This window comes from Chelonoidis abingdonii, chromosome 26 (assembly GCF_003597395.2).
Source record: "Chelonoidis abingdonii isolate Lonesome George chromosome 26, CheloAbing_2.0, whole genome shotgun sequence".
In the NCBI taxonomy this organism is placed as follows: Eukaryota; Metazoa; Chordata; order Testudines; family Testudinidae; genus Chelonoidis; species Chelonoidis abingdonii.
The window spans coordinates 3,674,800-3,691,813 of NC_133794.1; the positions used below are offsets into that span (position 1 = coordinate 3,674,800).

The following is a 17,014-nucleotide window of genomic DNA, read 5'->3' on the forward strand; positions in this document are numbered from 1 at the left end:
ACACACAGCTCCACCGGTGCCCCTCAATCCTGACCCACAGCCCCCTGCCAGCCCAGCCCTGGGCTTCCCCATACACACACAGCTCCACCGGTGCCCCTCAGTCCTGACCCACAGCCCCCTGCCAGCCCAGCCCTGGGCTTCCCCATACACACACAGCTCCACCGGTGCCCCTCAATCCTGACCCACAGCCCCCTGCCAGCCCAGCCCTGGGCTTCCCCATACACACACAGCTCCACCGGTGCCCCTCAGTCCTGACCCACAGCCCCCTGCCAGCCCAGCCCTGGGCTTCCCCATACACACACAGCTCCACCGGTGCCCCTCAATCCTGACCCACAGCCCCCTGCTAGCCCAGCCCTGGGCCCTTGCTGAACAGAAAACACCCAGGCTAGCCTCTCCGAAAGGAGCACCAATTGACATTGGCCAACACCCAGCACAGGCAGAGAAGACCCAACTAACTCCGTATTAATTATTAATCCCATTTATGACAGCAGGGCAGTTACATGGCAGAGGTGCTTGGGATGGGGGGCAGGGCTCAGGAAGGGATCCCCCCCATGTATTCTGAGGGGAGGGGTTATCTCCTTACCCCAAAGCATCAGGGCTGGCCAGGGCTCTGAACAACCTCTCTCTCAGGGGCTTGGCTGGCTGGTTCTTGCCCCCAAGCTCAGAGTCTAACTGATCCCCCTACATGGGGCAAGGAAGAAATTCCCCCCCAGGTCAGACTGGCAGGGACCTTAAGGGGGGGCACCTCCCTCTGCAGCGTAGGGGGCAGGTCACTTGCCAGGATTAGCTGGGTATTTCTCCCTTCATCCTCTCGGCCATGGGCCGCTCCTATTCTTTGTCTGCAGCTCTACATGCATATGAGAGCCCTGGGACCCAGGCACCACACAGGGCTCCTTCCAGAGCCCTCAAGGTGCTTCACAAAGGAAGGTGAGGAGCATTGTCCATTATCCCCAGGTCACAGGTGGGAAAGTGAGGCCCAGAGAGGCACCTGGGCCTGCCCAAGGCAGGTCTGTGGTGGAGCCAGGGTCTCTCGACTCCCATTCCATCACACACAGCCCCGCTGGCGCTCTCTGCCACTTGCCAACACTCACGTACTCTGGTGCTAGGAGCTATCGAAGCACTTGGACAGACAGACGGGCAGGGGGGCATGGGGTTATATAGACAGCCGCACCGTCACCTTTGCTGAGCGATGTGCACATGGAAAATGTTGCCTAACTAGCAAAAAGTCTGTCAAGTTTTAAGAAGCCTGGGGGCTCCTGGCCTGCCCAGGCTGGTGGCAGGTTGATCCAAGGTACATCCTCACTCACATTCATATTAGAATTCATTTTGGCCCAATGACAGTTCACAGACAACCAATCAAACGATAAAGGAGCCAAAAGACCTCGTTCACCGAGTACTCCGTGCTGCCCACTCTCCACACTGATTTGTCTTAAAGCCCCAGCTCCAGGAGTCATGAGATTGCAGCCGTCAGTTGTTTTCCAAAGTCAGTTTCCAGCCCCTGGGACTGCAGGAGAGCCTCCTTCCCAATCCCTCTGAATGGCTCCACACCCAAAAAAACAAGTGCTGATTCTTTTAAAGCTGAGCTTGTGATCTTTACGTTGGTCTCACGCTTTCAGGGGTGGCATGATCAGGCGTGCTTGGGAGTGGCCCCGCTGCCCCTTCCCTGCGCACTGGTTACACCCTATTGGTGCCATTTGTCTCAATAACTTCAGGGATGCCCAGTGGCCTGTCAGACTAGACGTTCACACAGCGCCGCACCCAACAGGGTCTCGGTCCATGACTCGGGTTCCTATTTGCGGCCATAAGGTGCCTAATGATAAACCCAGCTGGGCAAATGGTGGGTTTTTCGCTTCGTTGCCAATTCTGAACAATTAGTTTTAAAAAATAGTTTGTGGCCGAACCTGACAACATTTCTCAGCATTTTCAGAAAATCCAAAAATTGGAGAAAAAAATGACATTTCAATTTTAACAGAGAGAAAGTTTTGGTTGCAAAATTTTGCCCCGCCCTGAACAGGCTGATCTCTGCTGGTCTCAGAATCAATGAACAAGCGACCGATCTCGACAATCGCACAACGCAGTGGTTAGGGTGCTCGCCTAGCACTAGAGAGCCCAGTGTTCTGTTTCCTGCTCCGACACAGACTGCTCACCTGAGTTTGGGCGAGTGCGATGTTATGAGTGTGATATAATATCTCACGGAAAGGTGACAGGGCCAGAAGGAGTTAATCAACTCACAGACTGACCTGAGCCATGGCCCAGCTTTAGAGATTTGTCAGGAAAATCTGTAAATGAACAGAGCTTTGAAATGTAAGTCGGCATTGCTAGAGATAGAAGGGGAGGTGTTTGCTCAGGGCTTGGGATATCAGCAAACAAGCCTTGTCTATTGCTATAGCTTTAACTCAAAGATCAAAAAAGGAGTATTAACTTTTATGATGTTACTTGAGTGAAACAGTATTATTGTCTATGTGTCTCTTTGAAGGTTGTGGCAACCTGTATCTGAACTGTTTAATGGATAAATGACCCTGTGCTAATTGCCAGGATGTTTGGGAGAAGGAGAGTTCAGCCGATTGTTTTCTCAGGCCAAAGGCTGCTGGAAATGTGTAAGAACCTGGGACACGATCCTTCTGCATCTCAGATCCGCTTTGGGTTTCAAGAGGGGGAAACCTTAAGCCCCAAGGATTGAGATCCCCAGTCACTGACTGGAGCCCCCCTGAATATGGACATTGGACTGTAACCTCTGGACTATTTCTAAAAGCACTTTTGGCAACTACAAGCTCATCTCTGCTACGTATCTGAACCTCAAAAATTGAAATCAAGTCTGTCTGTATGTTGATCTTGTAACCAACTCTCTCTCTTTTCTTTTTAAATACATTTTAGCTTAGTTAATAAGAATTGGCCATAAGCGTGTATTTTGGGTGAGATGGAAGTTATAATTGAACCTGGGGACGTGGCTGATCCTTTGGGATTACATTTTCTTTTATTATTGATTAGTTTTCATGGCTTTCATATCTGTTTGACAGTTGTTTCTGAGACGAGGCCTGAGAGGCCTGAGGCTGGGCACTTTAAGGGAACTGTGTTGTTTGGACTTCTGAGTAACCAGTGAGGTGCTACAGAAGCTGCTTTGTGCTGGCTTGGTAAACTAAGCATTGAAATATCCACTAGCGTTTGGGGTTTGCCTGCCCCATTTTGTCTGCAGTTCACCCTAATTGAGTGACCTCAGCTGGCTCCCATGGGCAGCACCATCACAACAAGTCATTTACCCACTGTGTGGCTCAGTTTCCCCATCCCTAAAACTGATATAACAACAGGGCTGTGCCCCATGGTGGAGAGGAGGGGGAGGATAAATACAGTAAAGACCAGGTGGTGCCAAATGCCCCAGTGATAGGGGCCATATAGCAAGCCAGATAAATGTGGCAGCTGTTCACAGCAAGGGTTGTCGTTCGGGTGAGGGCCCGATCTCTGAGCAATACCACAATTCCAGCACAATAATAACGATGCTTTAAGCTGGGACTTCCAAGCATCTGGCATCTGTCTCTCCCGGAGCCTGCTCCTGTTCCTGTTGAAGTAAAAGGCAAAGCTCATTTGTTTCCATGGAACGGGATCAGCTCCCGAAAGGTAACTCCAGTGGGAACTACGCACCTCAACCCCTTGGAGGAGCTGGGCCGAAGCAACTGAGGAGATCGCCCAGCAGACCAGTGCCAGAGCTGGGAATAGGACCCAGGTGTCCGGGATCCCAGTGCTCTATCCGCCAAGCCAGACAGCCTGGGAGCTAAAGCTTCAGGGCTTAACCTGATCTCTATGAGAGACCAAGCTCTTATGCCACATCTGCTACTGCAGGGCTCTTAAACTGAGAGTATTATTTACTTGGACGGGACAAAAGAGCGAATAATCCCCCTCCCTTGTTATAACTGAATATTGTTAGTTTTTCTCTCTCTAATATTTTGATCATGATGAGTCATTAACGGAGCTGGCTGGCCAATATTTTCTTACGATTCCAGATTTTTAAATCAGGACGCTCCCCGCCCCATGAAAAAATTCCACATTTTCCAGTGGGGGGAGAAAATCAAAACTGTTGGGGGTCTGGTTGTTGGATTTTCCTCTGCCTTTTTAAATGGAAAACTTTGGGGGAGGGGAGCAAAGGAGGAAAAATGGCTCCCCCACCCATCAAAACTTCAGAAATTGACCAAAATGAAACTAGGCAAGGGTGCTGGAGCTGGGTTGACCCAGGAAATCAGAGAGGAGGTGGGGGAGGTAATATATTTTACTGGACCCACTTCTGCAGGGGAGAGAGACGAGCTTTCGAGCTACCTCGAGCTCTTCTGCGGGTCTCAAATGGTTCATTTGCCAACCACAGGCTGTTTCTCGCAGGAAATGGAAGTTTGGGATGAAAAACGTCGCAAAGCTGCTCTTGTTATACAGGATCCCGCTAGCAGAATTCCAGCCGCGACCAGGTCAGTAAAGATCTGAAATCTACCGGCCCCATCTCCCCTCCCCAGCCAGCTCTGGCGAGCATGGGAGCATTTCGAACAACACCTTCTCGCTCAGGATTCCAGCTGTGGCGGGAAGGAAAAGCTGCTGTGTGCTCTGCACATGGGATTTATTACACATACATGTACAATCCCTGTGCCTGAAGCATGTCACATACTCCAGCCATGAGCCAACACTTCCTCTTAGAATATAGCACTTGGCCCGGGCTCCTTATTGTTTTTGGGAGCGGGAAAATATTAAATCTGAAACGAGGCTTGTCCAACATATGGAACAGATTGGAGGCCCCTCCACTTTTTCCCTCCCCCCCCACTTAATAAGAAAATATCTTTACTAGTGAGAGGGTAACGGGGGAGCTCCGGGGATTAGGGAGGGACATCGCTCGACTCGGCGCCGACTGTGCTTTCGAAAAATAGACTGTTCCAGGCTCAGTTGAGTACCGAAATATGTGGGGGGGGGGATCTAGTGATCGTGTGCAGCTGGGGGGAGAGGAGGTGGGGGAGCAGGGGGCTGTGAGGGTGCAGGGTGGGGGGAGCTGGGGTGCAGAGAGGGTGGAAAAGCAGAGGGGGCTGTGATGCAGCCTGGCCAAGCTGTGGAGTAGGACACAAACAGGGGACTGTGTATGGGAAAGCCAAAGCAATCCCCACAGATCAGACCCTCACCCCACAGCTCTCCCCCTCACCCCCCCAAAACTAACCCCAGCTGCATAACTTTCACTAAGAGCCCCCATCTTTTACATTGTGTTTCTCATTCAGATAAAAGAGCGGGAAACCCCTGGCCATGCGGTCAGGAACAAACCCGTACCGGGCCCCAACACTGCCCAAAGCCCTTGGGGCACGTCAGACTGGGAAGTGGGGGAACCCCATCAGGTGGCCGAGATGTGAAACTGCAGCGGGTGGCAGGGGTCTTGCTGGAGGGGTGCAGAATCTCTGAATTGGGGGAAAGGGGTATTTTGATTGAGCTGGCCGGTTCTAGTCACACCGCAAAGGAGAGCTCCACAATTTGAACCCCTCTCTGCCAGCCTAGGAAGGGCAGCTCTCCCCACTTCTCCTGGAGACCAAGGCCAGCAGATAGCAGTAGATCCACTAGCCTGGCCTGACCAACAGAGAACAGTTGATGTCAGCCAGGTCCTCCTGTCCTGAGCCCAGGAACTAAAGCGTCTCCCAGAAAGGCAGCCAGGCTGGATTGGAAGGCATCAAGAGATGGGGAACCTACCCCTTCCCTGGGAATTTCCCCCTTTTACAGGTGGGGAAACTGAGGCACGTAGCGACATTTGAATGCGGTCTCATGCCCACGGTGGCACCCTCACACGGGTATATGGGCACAGCCTGTCCCCAGCTAGCCAAAGCTGGAGATCGATAACTCATCGCTCACTCCAGCCAAAATATCGAGAGCCAAGCACAGGCACCTGCAGTATCTGAGCTCCTCTGAGGCAACTTTATCACCAGTCTCTGCCCATCCAGCCCTGCCCGGGCCTGACATACGCGGGATAAATCCATCAGCATGGTCTAATGAACACAATAAATCAAGGAGTCCGTCTGCCCCCAGGGGATCCCGTCTGCACCGAAGGCAGCCTACCCTTTGCAGACACCTTCCTTCTGCCCAGCTCAAAAACTCTTCCCTGGGTTCAATCAACCCCTCCAGCACACCCCTCCTCACTCATTCAGCATCCTTGTCCTCTTTAAACATGGAGACATTGAAGAACGGGGAGCAGGTGGACTTGTCCGGCACTCTGAGGTCACACAGCATGGCAGCAACGGAGGGGGAAGCAGACCCTAGGAGTCCGAGCCCTCCCCCACCCCCACTCTAACACACTAGACCCATTCCCCTCCAGATCTTACAGCCTGGGTGTGGGGATCGGCTACAACACCCACTGCTGGCCAGGGAGCCAAGTACGTGTGCATTCGAAGCCTGCATGTGCCAATTAGCCCCTAGACCTGTCTCACTGCCTGGACTTGAAATTCCCAAGAGAATCACTCTGCCTTCATCATAAACGACATCAAAGGCTCCCACTCAATCTGACGTCCTCACCATGCTCATTCAGGGGCTGCTGCCGCTGGCTCTGAGGGCACGCACCCTGGGACAGGCGCAAAATGTCTCTCCCCCCATGATTAATCTCCTTATTTCCCATGGGGAAACAGGCATTTAGCACAGCTAGAAGCCCTACCCATAGGTGGAGCTGGGCAACAAAAGGATTTCTTGGTTCACTCCCAGTTCTGAAAATCTGGAGGGAGAAATTCATTTGGGACTTAATCGAAAACGACATTTGCCAAAAAATCTAAAAATCTGGGGTGGAAGAAAAACTCATTTGGGGTCAAACTCGAAATTAACCACCTCGCTTCGATTTTGAGCCTCTCTGAACTTTTAAAAATCAAACAAGGCCATTTTGAAACCAAACAATTGTTTAAATCTGAAACATTTAGAGGGGGGGAGATTTTTGTTTTAATTTTTTTCCCCAATGGACACAGTGCTGCAAAACCAACACAAATGAGCAAAATGTTGGGACAGGGTCATCAAATCTATATTTTTCACCCCAAAAAAGTTTAGATCAAATAATTTTGCCTGGCTTTCCACCTCCTAATTGCTAATACGCTCACCCGGCTTCTTCTTCTTATAGTAGGATCAGACCCTCAGCTGCAAAGACACTGAGTAAGAGACAGTCCCTACCCAGCTCACATTCAATACCTGTAAGGGGAAACTGAGGCGCAAATTGGTTAGCCCAAGGTTGCTAGCAGAGGTAGGCACAGAACCCTGGTGTTCTGACACCCAGTGCAGTGCCCCATGCGTAAGGTCACACAATCTCTCTGGCCTGCTGCCTCGCCCTCGTCTTGTCAGGGATCCTACCAGCCACACAGTTTGTTCGTCATTCACAGGATCAGGCCTTGATTGTAAACAAATGTAACAGAAAACTCTCCGGGGCAGGGCCTGTCTCTCACTGTGTGTCTGTACAGCGCTCGCCTGGCACAACGGAGGCCCTGATCTAATATTAATAAGAATTATTACATGGGCACTGAGAAATGGCATAGGTCCAAAATGAACTTAACTTTTAAAATTTAAATTAAAAAAACCACTAAGACTTTTTTTTCTTAATCAAAACTGTCCTTTAGCCCCTTTGAACACCCCCATCCCCCCACCTTGTAACATTCACTGGGGATGAAATTCACCCATCTACAGGGAGCTACCTAGAGTCCCGGTGCTCTGTAAGCCCTCAAAACAGTTCTTGTATTGGGAGTTAGTTGGGGGACAGACCATGAGCTGGGGATCAATTTTACTCTTTGGCATCAGAGAGGGAAAGAAATTTAGAGACAGAAAGCGAGTGAAAATGACCAGACGCTGCCCCCTACGGAGAATAAACACTGCATAAATCTGGAGGCAGCCTCTGCCCTAAAAAACTGGGAGCTGGGTTTTAAAATCATGAAATGTTTTAAAAGAATAACCATTTGCCTTCTGATTTTTATTAAGCCTTTGGGGTTATGTTTTCAAGATTTTCTCCACAATCACTAGGGCTAGAGATGGTGGGTTTTTTAAAAAAAAACTCTCTCATTTTATGTTAATTTCACTTTTGTAAATGAAAGCCAAGATTCTACCAAAATTTCAAGATGCCAGGAGATGGGGCTTCCAGCAAAGGATTTTAAGTGAGAGATTTTTTTTCAGTCAAAGCACCAGAATCAGCTACACTGGTAAATGGGGAAGAAGAATCAAATAACAACAGCAACCATCACCACTCCCAGATTTTCTACAGCAGTTTTCATTAGCAGATCTCACACTGCTGTACAAACAAGGGCAGTAGCCTTCTCCCCCATTTTACAGATGGTGAAACTGAGGCACCCGGCAGGCCAGTGGCAGCGCCAGGAACAGAAGTCAGCTCTCTTGACTCCCATTATAACACTCATTGGATCACGCTGCCACTTATACAACACATACCACGATAATGAGAGCGCCAAGAGCTGGATGGAGAGGGATTGAATGAACCCAGCCCAGGTCTCCTGAGAATGACTAAATTACTTTTGTTTTGTTTTTTTTTAGTTCTGGTTTCAATCACTTAAGAAATGTTACTTAGTAACATGGGAGAAAAAAATTAAATATGAGTTTTCGCTTGGGTAACATATTGTAATTCTGTCTTCTAAAAAGTAGCTAAAAAAAAATGAAAAAACCAACCAACCACCCACAAGCACAGAGAAATTGTATCTAGTCTATGGATGTTTACAGCCAGAAGGGACATTTCTCTCTGATCCTCTGTCCCCGACACCTGCCTTGCGCGGGTCACAGGATCCCACACACCAACTGCTGTAGCAAGGCCATAAATCCGGGCCAAATTAGAGCTTGTCATTTAGAAAGACGTCTTATCCCCATTTAAAGCGATGGAGAATCCAGCGCGTAACTAGCCAATTGCGCCAATGGTTGATTCCTCTCTCTGTTAAAAATCTGCCCCCATTCCCAGTCTGACCGTGTCTCGCTTCAACTTCCAGCCGTTGCATCTGGCTAAGTCTTTGTCTGCTGGACTGAAGGGCCTTCGAAGGCAGCATCTAGTTCAGGAGGTCTCTGGATACTCTGTGAGGAGGTTTGTAACAACTGACATTTACAACAGAGCAGGGTGAACCACATATTTGCCGGTTCATTGGCAAAGTCGGGGTGCGGGAGGGGAAAGTTTCGGGGCAGACTGAAAATGAACATTTTTTAAAATGTTCAACAAATCGAGACACACAGGGGGAAAAAAATCTAATTTCAGGTCAAACAAAGCATTTTGTTTCAACATCATCCAAATGGTTCATTTCAATTTCAATTTCAATCACTTTACAACAATTTTGAATTGTGTTTTTAATAAAATTCAAGACGCTTTTGAAAGGAAAAGCCGTTGCAGGATGAAAAATGGAAATGTTTTCCTTTTTTCCGATTCCCCCCTCCCCCTGAATCGAAGAGTTTGGCAAAAGTGACACAAATTATATAGATCTTCAACAACTACTGAACTGCAGCCACCTCTGGGAAGAAACAAAAGCAGGTGTTTTGCACCATTTACTGGAGTAAAACAAAATGTGACTTCTCCAAATGAAATCTTGGGGATAATTTATTATTAGAGGATAAGGCCGCATCCCTCACAACAGTTTTTCCCTCCCAAGGGCAGGACTGGATCGAGAAAATGTCAGGCCAGCCAGAAAAGGGGAAATAACTTGGCCAACTGTTGATGAGAAGGCTGGGGGTGTGCGATGGCAGCCCCGATGTTGCAGGGTGCCTTAGCCTTTCTAATGCTGGCCCATACAAGTGATGGCGATGAGCGTGGTATAAAAAACGAAATAGAACAGAACAGAAGCTAATCAAAGGCCTAAGATCGGGAGGTGCAGGAAGTCGACTGGGATCGCTTTATGTGGAAGGAATGCTAGGAGTTTGCTGGAGCGGCGCATACACATACAAGCCTGTTCCCCTGTCCACGCAGGGAGCACCGAAAGCCACGAAGCAGCAACACGAACGTTGGTGTTAAAAACTGAGATCAGGAGCCAAATAATTTCACAACAGGCAGAAGGGAAGGGGCCACCGAAAATCACAGCCGAGCGCTCACAATGGAAGCCTTCATTGCCAGACGCTGAGATCCGAAATCCCAATATTCTCCATCCACAGACAGATTTCCCCCCACCCTGGCCTCAATTTTAAAATCCCCTTGGGCCCTGGCTGGGTGTGAAAGGTGTGCCAAAGCCACCTTCTGCAAATGGTTCCTGCCTTTCTAATGAGCAGAGCATGAGGCCCTAGACTGAACCGTCCCCAGATTTGAGAGGACAAATCTTCCCATCTGGGCTTAACAACTTGAGCCACACATCTGGAATTTTTGAGGCTAAAAAACCATTCAAAGCAAGAGAACCCAACCCCAGCTGCAGGTTGCAATCCCTCGTTCGCCCTACAATAAGTCCTGGCTCTTAGAGAAACTTTTCAGCAGTAGATATCAAAGTGTATCACACTCTTTAATGTATTTATCCTCCAGCCTCCCTGGAGGGTGGGGCAGGACTATTATCCCCATGTTACAGATGGGGGAACCGAGGCACAAAGCAGTTAAGCAACTTGCCAAGCTCACACAGGAAGCTGACAGCAGAGCAGGGATTTGAACCCACCTTTCACAATTTCTAAGCAAGAGCCCTACTCCCAGACCCACTTCCTCTGCTTTCAGCCCCCTTGTGCATGATTAGCCATTCAGCCAATATTCTGCACTGGAGGGGCTCTTGCTTGAGTAAATTTGCATGCATGAGTAAGTACTTCCAGGCTCAAGACCCAAACTGGACCTGCTTCTCAGAAGGGTTGAGCACCCCCAAATCTCACGGAAATCTGTGCGAGCTGCTGAGCATCCAGCTTGTTTGGGAGAAGGGAAAAATCAGACAAGTTTTGTTTCAGTCCTTAAATATGGATTTTACAAATGTAGCTTAAATGTCGTTCTCCCCAGGCTGAGATCTTTCACCTTTGAGACATTAATGCCCACCATGGATTTGAAGGCTGTTCTGATCATCTAGTCTGACACGTTCCATGATCTAAGAAGCTGCAGCTGTGTTATACAAATGTGCCTATTCCCCCCCTTTAAAAAGGCACCTTTTGCTAAAAAAATACATAAAATTGCAGGGTATTTGGAATTTTACAACTCCCACATACCCACATTTCTAGGTGTTTTCAAGCTTTTTTTGGATTATAGACATATACATTCTTTTTTGCCAAATATGTTTAAAATCCACCCCCCCTCCATTAGAGGCAACACTGTTTTGCAACTGACGCAGCCTATTGAACTTTGCTCCAGTCAGATTCACACGAACACTTGCCAACAGGGGAAAGGCGGGGGCCGGGGGGGGAAGGAGTGTCACTTTTTTGTGTGTGTGTGAATCCAGGCAGCTCAGAGAAAGAGACTTCTGTCAAAATAAACCGGGGTTGCATATGCTTCTAAGGTAGAGCCAGGCAAGAGTTCGGGAGGCAGTAAAAGTTACTTTGCAGAGAGCAAAATCTCATCTCTGTTTAGATTCGGCTCCTTGGAATTGCTTCTATCCCCCTCACCTCATCTCTAAGAAACCTCTCCCTCCCTCCAGATCTGAACGGAATATTCAGCTTATTTTTAATAGCGTTGGTTGAATTCAGATGTTCCAGTTTTAAAATAAGAAATCTTGGCTTCCGAGCACCAAGCGGTGACGCAGAGCTGCCTTTCCCCCCCTGCACGGATCAGCTCTACCCCCAGCAAACAAGTCCTCCATCATGCCCAAGGAGGGAGCAGGCTGTGGTTAATTTTACATCTCACTGGGTAACTCACTGCAGCACAGGCCCCGGGATCTGAACACGCAAGCAGCCTGAATCCGCAGTCAATTTTGGCAGCTCTTCCCAGCCCAGTCTCTGCTCTAAACCGAGTTTTGCCGCATTCAGCGCTGCCGTAAGCCAGTTCTGCTTAGCACTTGAGACAGGACACTACGAGCAGCAGGCTAGTTACTGGCCCGAGATGCTTGCGTCAGGTATGTCGGCGGGAGCTTTGCCCAAGTGAGGACTGCAGGATTGGCCCCTTTCGTTAATTCAGCTTGCAAACTTCACTCCCCTGAGAAACATCAGCATGGTGAAAGGGGACTCAGCAAAGGCTTTTACACCAGTAACAGGTACAGCATTGGGCGTTTAATAGACCAACAAGGCATAGTTCTTTACTGCCTTAGTGAACCACGATGGTGTCATTGCTGTAAAATGAGAGTTTCACTTCTAGCAGCCCACACCCAGATTCACCAAGGTATTTAGGCTCCTAAATTCTACTGATTTCCTCTGATTGCTTTCAGGGGACATTAGGAGCCTAAATAATGTGTTGGATCTGGGCCCCGGTTTCTAATAGTCATCTGTCACTTGACACAACCCAATGCTCTCATGTTTGTACCGATCTCCCCAAGAGCCTGGTGCAAACCGTAACATGCGGGCCAAGCGCACAGTCACAGGATTAACCCATACAAGATTCATCAGAACCAAGGGGAACAGCAACATGACAATCAACAGCAACCAGGCCCTTGAGCCCCCAATCCACCTCTGGCTACAGCAGCTTGTGACCACGGCTGCACGGAGAGAGGCCACCACAAAGCAACAGCCCCCAAACCCCTCCCAAAAAAAACAAAGCCCAAACCTCACCCTCTCAGGTTATCGACCAAGCCCCACTGTCTGCTGTGGGGCCACCCCTAGGGAGACCAGACAGCAAGTGTGAAAAATTGGGACAGAGATGGGGGGGAATAGGAGCCTATATAAGAAAAAGCCCCAAATATCAGGACTGTCCCTATAAAATCGGGCCATCTGGTCACCCTAACCATCCCGCATGAAGAGAGAGGAGAATCTGACCTTGTGATTTCATCTGGGCCTCAAGCCATCTGGTGTAAGATGTTCAAAAGCACCTAGGAGTACATCTACACTCTAATAAAAACCTGTGGCACCAAATCTCAGAGCCCGGGTCAATTGACTCGGGCTGCAAGGCTAAAAATTGCCATGTAGATGTTTGGGCTTGGCCTGGAGTCCCGGCTCTGAGACCCTCCCCACTTGCGGGGTCCCAGAGCCCAAACAACGTCTCCACTGCCATTTTTATCCTTCCCCCGATCCAAACCCTGCAAGCCCAAGTCACTGCGGCCATGCTGGGGCTCTCTGCTTGCTCTTAGAACCCTCAATGCTGTTGGCTTCCAATGTAACTTTTGTTGCGAAGGGCCAGATTCTAAATGTATTTAGGCACCTCCCAATGCAGATAAGCAACTAGCCCCAGACCCTCCCAAATACTGAGACTCCCACTGACTTCAAGTTTGTGTAGCTGCCTGTCTGTGTCTCTATGCACCAGAATACCTTTGAAAATCTGGCCCTCGGTAGCCTAAAGCTCACTGAAAGCCAGTAGGATTTAGCCTCTTAAGTCATTCAGGCACTTTTGAAAATGTTCTTCTTGGTGACTTTTCAGAAACTTTGTTACTGTGACCAACATCTCAGCTTCCTGCCAATTAGCCAACAATCCCTCTAGCGCAGATCTTCCCTTTAAGCAAAGATTTCCAAACAGCCAGTCCTATTCCACCAATGCAATCTGTAAAAAGTTTATGAGAGCTCAGTGCATTTGTTCGTTAATATCAATGGATTATGTTCAAATTAACACACACCTCTCCATGCGCTCCCCCTCCCCCAACAATGTGCTGGGCTTTATTGCAAGATGGACCACAAAAAAAAATTCTTTTTAATTGTTTGCCAAAGGAGAGATATCTGAATGGATATGAATTATTTCACACACCTGCAACTGTTTTCCTTCAGCTGCATCAAGGCATTCCCCGCCACCCTGGCCTCCTTTCTCAGTATGAGCTAAAATTCACGTAGCTACGAAAGAAAGCAGCTTTGCAAAACATCATCCATAGGTTTATCAAGATATAAGAAAAAGAGGTGCATCTGCTTACTCTGTATTTGCTTTTTTTAAATTTGTTCTCTATCTGCCATATGAAATGAAATTAATATGCCAAAACTCAGTGTCTCAAACGAGGTAGCTTTTGGTTTGCTTTATCTATCTATATTTATAGATTACAGGATAAATCACTGGAACACAGGACCTTCTGATTGAATTCACAGTTCCTGGGTGACCCTGGGCAAATCACTGAATTTCTCTGGGCCTCAGTTTCCATTCTTCTGAACCATGCTTTGTCTGTTTTGTTCATTAGGCCCTGATCCTGTCCAACACATGAGCATTAACTCTCTGCTCAGGACAAGCGCGTCACATTAAGCACATGCACACATCCTTACAGGAAGAAGGAATTTTCTCTTGTAAACTGTCCCTAGTCCTCTGTACAGTCCCTAGCACAAAAGGGAACCAACCTCAGATGGCACCTTTGGAGCGACTGTAATACATATAAATCCAACTAATACTATAGATACACTGCAGTAAACTCTGCTTCCTCAGCCAAGCTGTACGGACAATATCTCTGCTCAATCTTCAATTCAACGGAGAAGGAAGTTCACTGTTTTAAACACAGCAAAGCCAAGATTGAATTCAGCTGTCGGTATTTTCAAATCCCCCCCAACCCCACTTTTTTTTCTCCTCCGCGAGACAGGCAGGAAAGCCGTTATCAATTTCTTCCCCTCCTCACTGCCTAGCAATCAAATAAACAAACAAAACAGGGTTGCACCGATGAGCGGGAAGACATGGATTAAAACTGTTGCAATCCAATTGTGTTGTTTTTTTTTTTAAGTACCGCTGCGGCACTAATTTGCCATAAAACAGACCAAGGCGACTTTTCCTGCTGCCTTCCCCAAAATGCCCCATAGTCGCTTATGAGGTGTAACCTCTCTCCAAGCCCACAGCACATGGGGCAAAAGGCTTTTTTTGCAATCTACAGTTCAGAAAAGGAACTGGCGACGTGGCAGTGACCCTTCACAAATAAGAAATTCTGCCCCTGTCATTGCAATAAATAAAGGCTTTGTTCCAGTTCTGGCTAAAATATTCCCCTGGCAAAAGGAACGTGGATTTCTGGCCACTGCTTTTCAGGTGTGTGAGCCGATTTTCTTTCGGAATTCGCATACTGGGTGGATTTTCCTACAGCAATCGGTTACTTTCTTCCATCCACACACAGCCAGACCCTCTTCGCTGATCGTCCACATTCCATCAGCCCAAAATACTAATAAAGCAAATCAAGAGGTAAATAAATTGTGGGTGGTTATTTTTTCCACCCCCCTTTTTTTTTGTGTGTGTCCTCCCTAAATTTCATTTGCTTTTTATCTCATTGGGAAGAAATAAAAAAATAGATCCACACACTGGAATAAAACTTGGCTTTATACCAAGTGCTCTGGACTTTCTCTCACTCACCCCTGTATAAAAATATTGCTTAATTGTGTTCTCTTCGTTTCTTTATTTTCACAAGGGTGTGTGTGGCCTTAGCACACCCAAAAAAGGAAAATTAATTTTTTTAAATAGTGCTAAAAATGAAATTCAAACCCTTTCCCAAGAGCTGCAAATACTGTTAATTAGAGGTTTTCTCACTGGTAAGAGAGATTTTCTCATTCAAAAGAAGGGGGGGCGGCTATTACTTGATAACTCTTTAGTACAGGCTTTAAATACAACCTCTGTCTTATTTCAACTGACCAGGCCACTGCGTTTATCCCCGAAAAGGGCTCTCACTTGCTGAAAAATCAGACTCACTAGAGCACGATGCCCGCTGAAGAAAATACACCACATACATACACTCACCAATGCCCTAGAAAATCAGCGGTGTCCTGTTGACTCCCAAGTCAGGACAGGGTAGGGTCAATTTAGTACAATTCTCTTTTCAGCCAATTCTCTCCTTCTCTGCATAGCCTCTACAAGCATTTGATCTCTTCACCCCACAGCTTTGTGTTTTGGGGGTGTCAAGCTGCCCTTTAGAAAGCGGCTTGGAAACATATTAGCACTTTTGTTTGTTATGAAGCACAAGCAACTGCCGTACGTTCCCGTGACACACACACACACACAATGTCCTGTAATCTCATAAATGATCTTTCCACACTCTCATCGCCAGCCACGCGGCTCATTCAAGACAAGTAAGACATTTACTGTTACCATATTACATTATTCTGTCTACTGAAACACCTATCCAGATTTGACCTGACCATGGTGGTGGTTGGTTTTTTAAGGGGGGGCGGTATTTTGATGTTGTTTCAGAATAGTTCTTGTGTGGTGACATTTTTTTTAAAGCAAATTCATCTTAAGGGGACAAGGGGACTCAACTGGTTGCATTTTTAAAACCAGGAGCTGGAAACTCCCAAAGTTGCAAAGCAAAATCCTTGACAGTAGGTTGGCCATTTCTCTCTGGCTGGATTCTCCTCCCAACCCCCTGTCCCTTGGGCAAGGGTCTGGCTGTGCCCATCACCCCCATCTCGGTTTTGTAACTCACACTCACCGTCAAGACACCATCGCTAACCCACCCCCCTTCCCTCCCTGGAGTTTGTAAAGTACAAGCAGCAGCAAAATGCCCAGGCAGAGGTTCGAGGTGCAGAATACAAAGCGCTCTTGTTTGCTGCTTTGGAAGGGAAAGTATTAATAAGAGGAAATTATTGATTCTCATGGCACGTACCATTATGGTGCAGGGAAACTGGCCAAACATCAGAAACCCATTTTCCCCTCTCTCTAAGAAACAAAACAAACCAAAACAAAGCAAAAAAAAGCCCCCAAACCAGCCAGACGGGGGGAAAAAACTGCTCTCGAGTTTCCACAAACCCTTCGACTTCTTGCAGCGGAAGCAGGAGACGCCTCGGCCAAGGCGAGAGGAGCGAGCGAGCCTCGCGCGGTTCCCGGGAAGGGGGGAAAAAAAAAAAAACAGAGGAAAAACAAATTGGGGGGAGGGGGGATTCGCCAGGCGCTGGGAAGAAAATCGCGACCGGCGCGTCTCGGGCTCTCGCTCCTTCCTCCTCGGCTGGATCCTTTTTTACTCTAACGTCTCGCTCAAGTTGGAAGGAGATTGGCCTGCACAGCCTGGAGAAATGCCACCTTCTGTGCCGCTCGGTTTTGCAACCCTTCCAGCTCGAGCGGTGCAGCGGCGGGGGGAGGGAGGAGAGGGACCGGGGG

At 48.1% G+C, this 17,014-nt stretch overlaps 1 protein-coding gene across 11 annotated transcripts in view; it reads right to left on the reverse strand.

Moving 5' to 3' along the window:
• Positions 1-17,014, reverse strand: part of NFIX (nuclear factor I X) — a 180,208-nt gene that overhangs the window by 162,300 nt on the left and 894 nt on the right. For 2 of the 11 annotated variants that reach the window (XM_032789981.2, XM_032789998.2), the window contains exon 1: positions 16,524-16,908. The exons of 1 other annotated variant lie outside the window; for it this stretch is intronic. In XM_032789981.2, coding sequence (XP_032645872.1) covers positions 16,524-16,553 — 30 coding nt within the window. In that variant the 5' untranslated portion in view covers positions 16,554-16,908. Of the gene's footprint in view, positions 1-15,661; positions 15,752-16,523; positions 16,913-17,014 lie in introns of those variants that run through there. 8 more of the 11 variants (XM_032790058.2, XM_075061165.1, XM_032790051.2 and 5 more) reach the window with 7 other exon arrangements.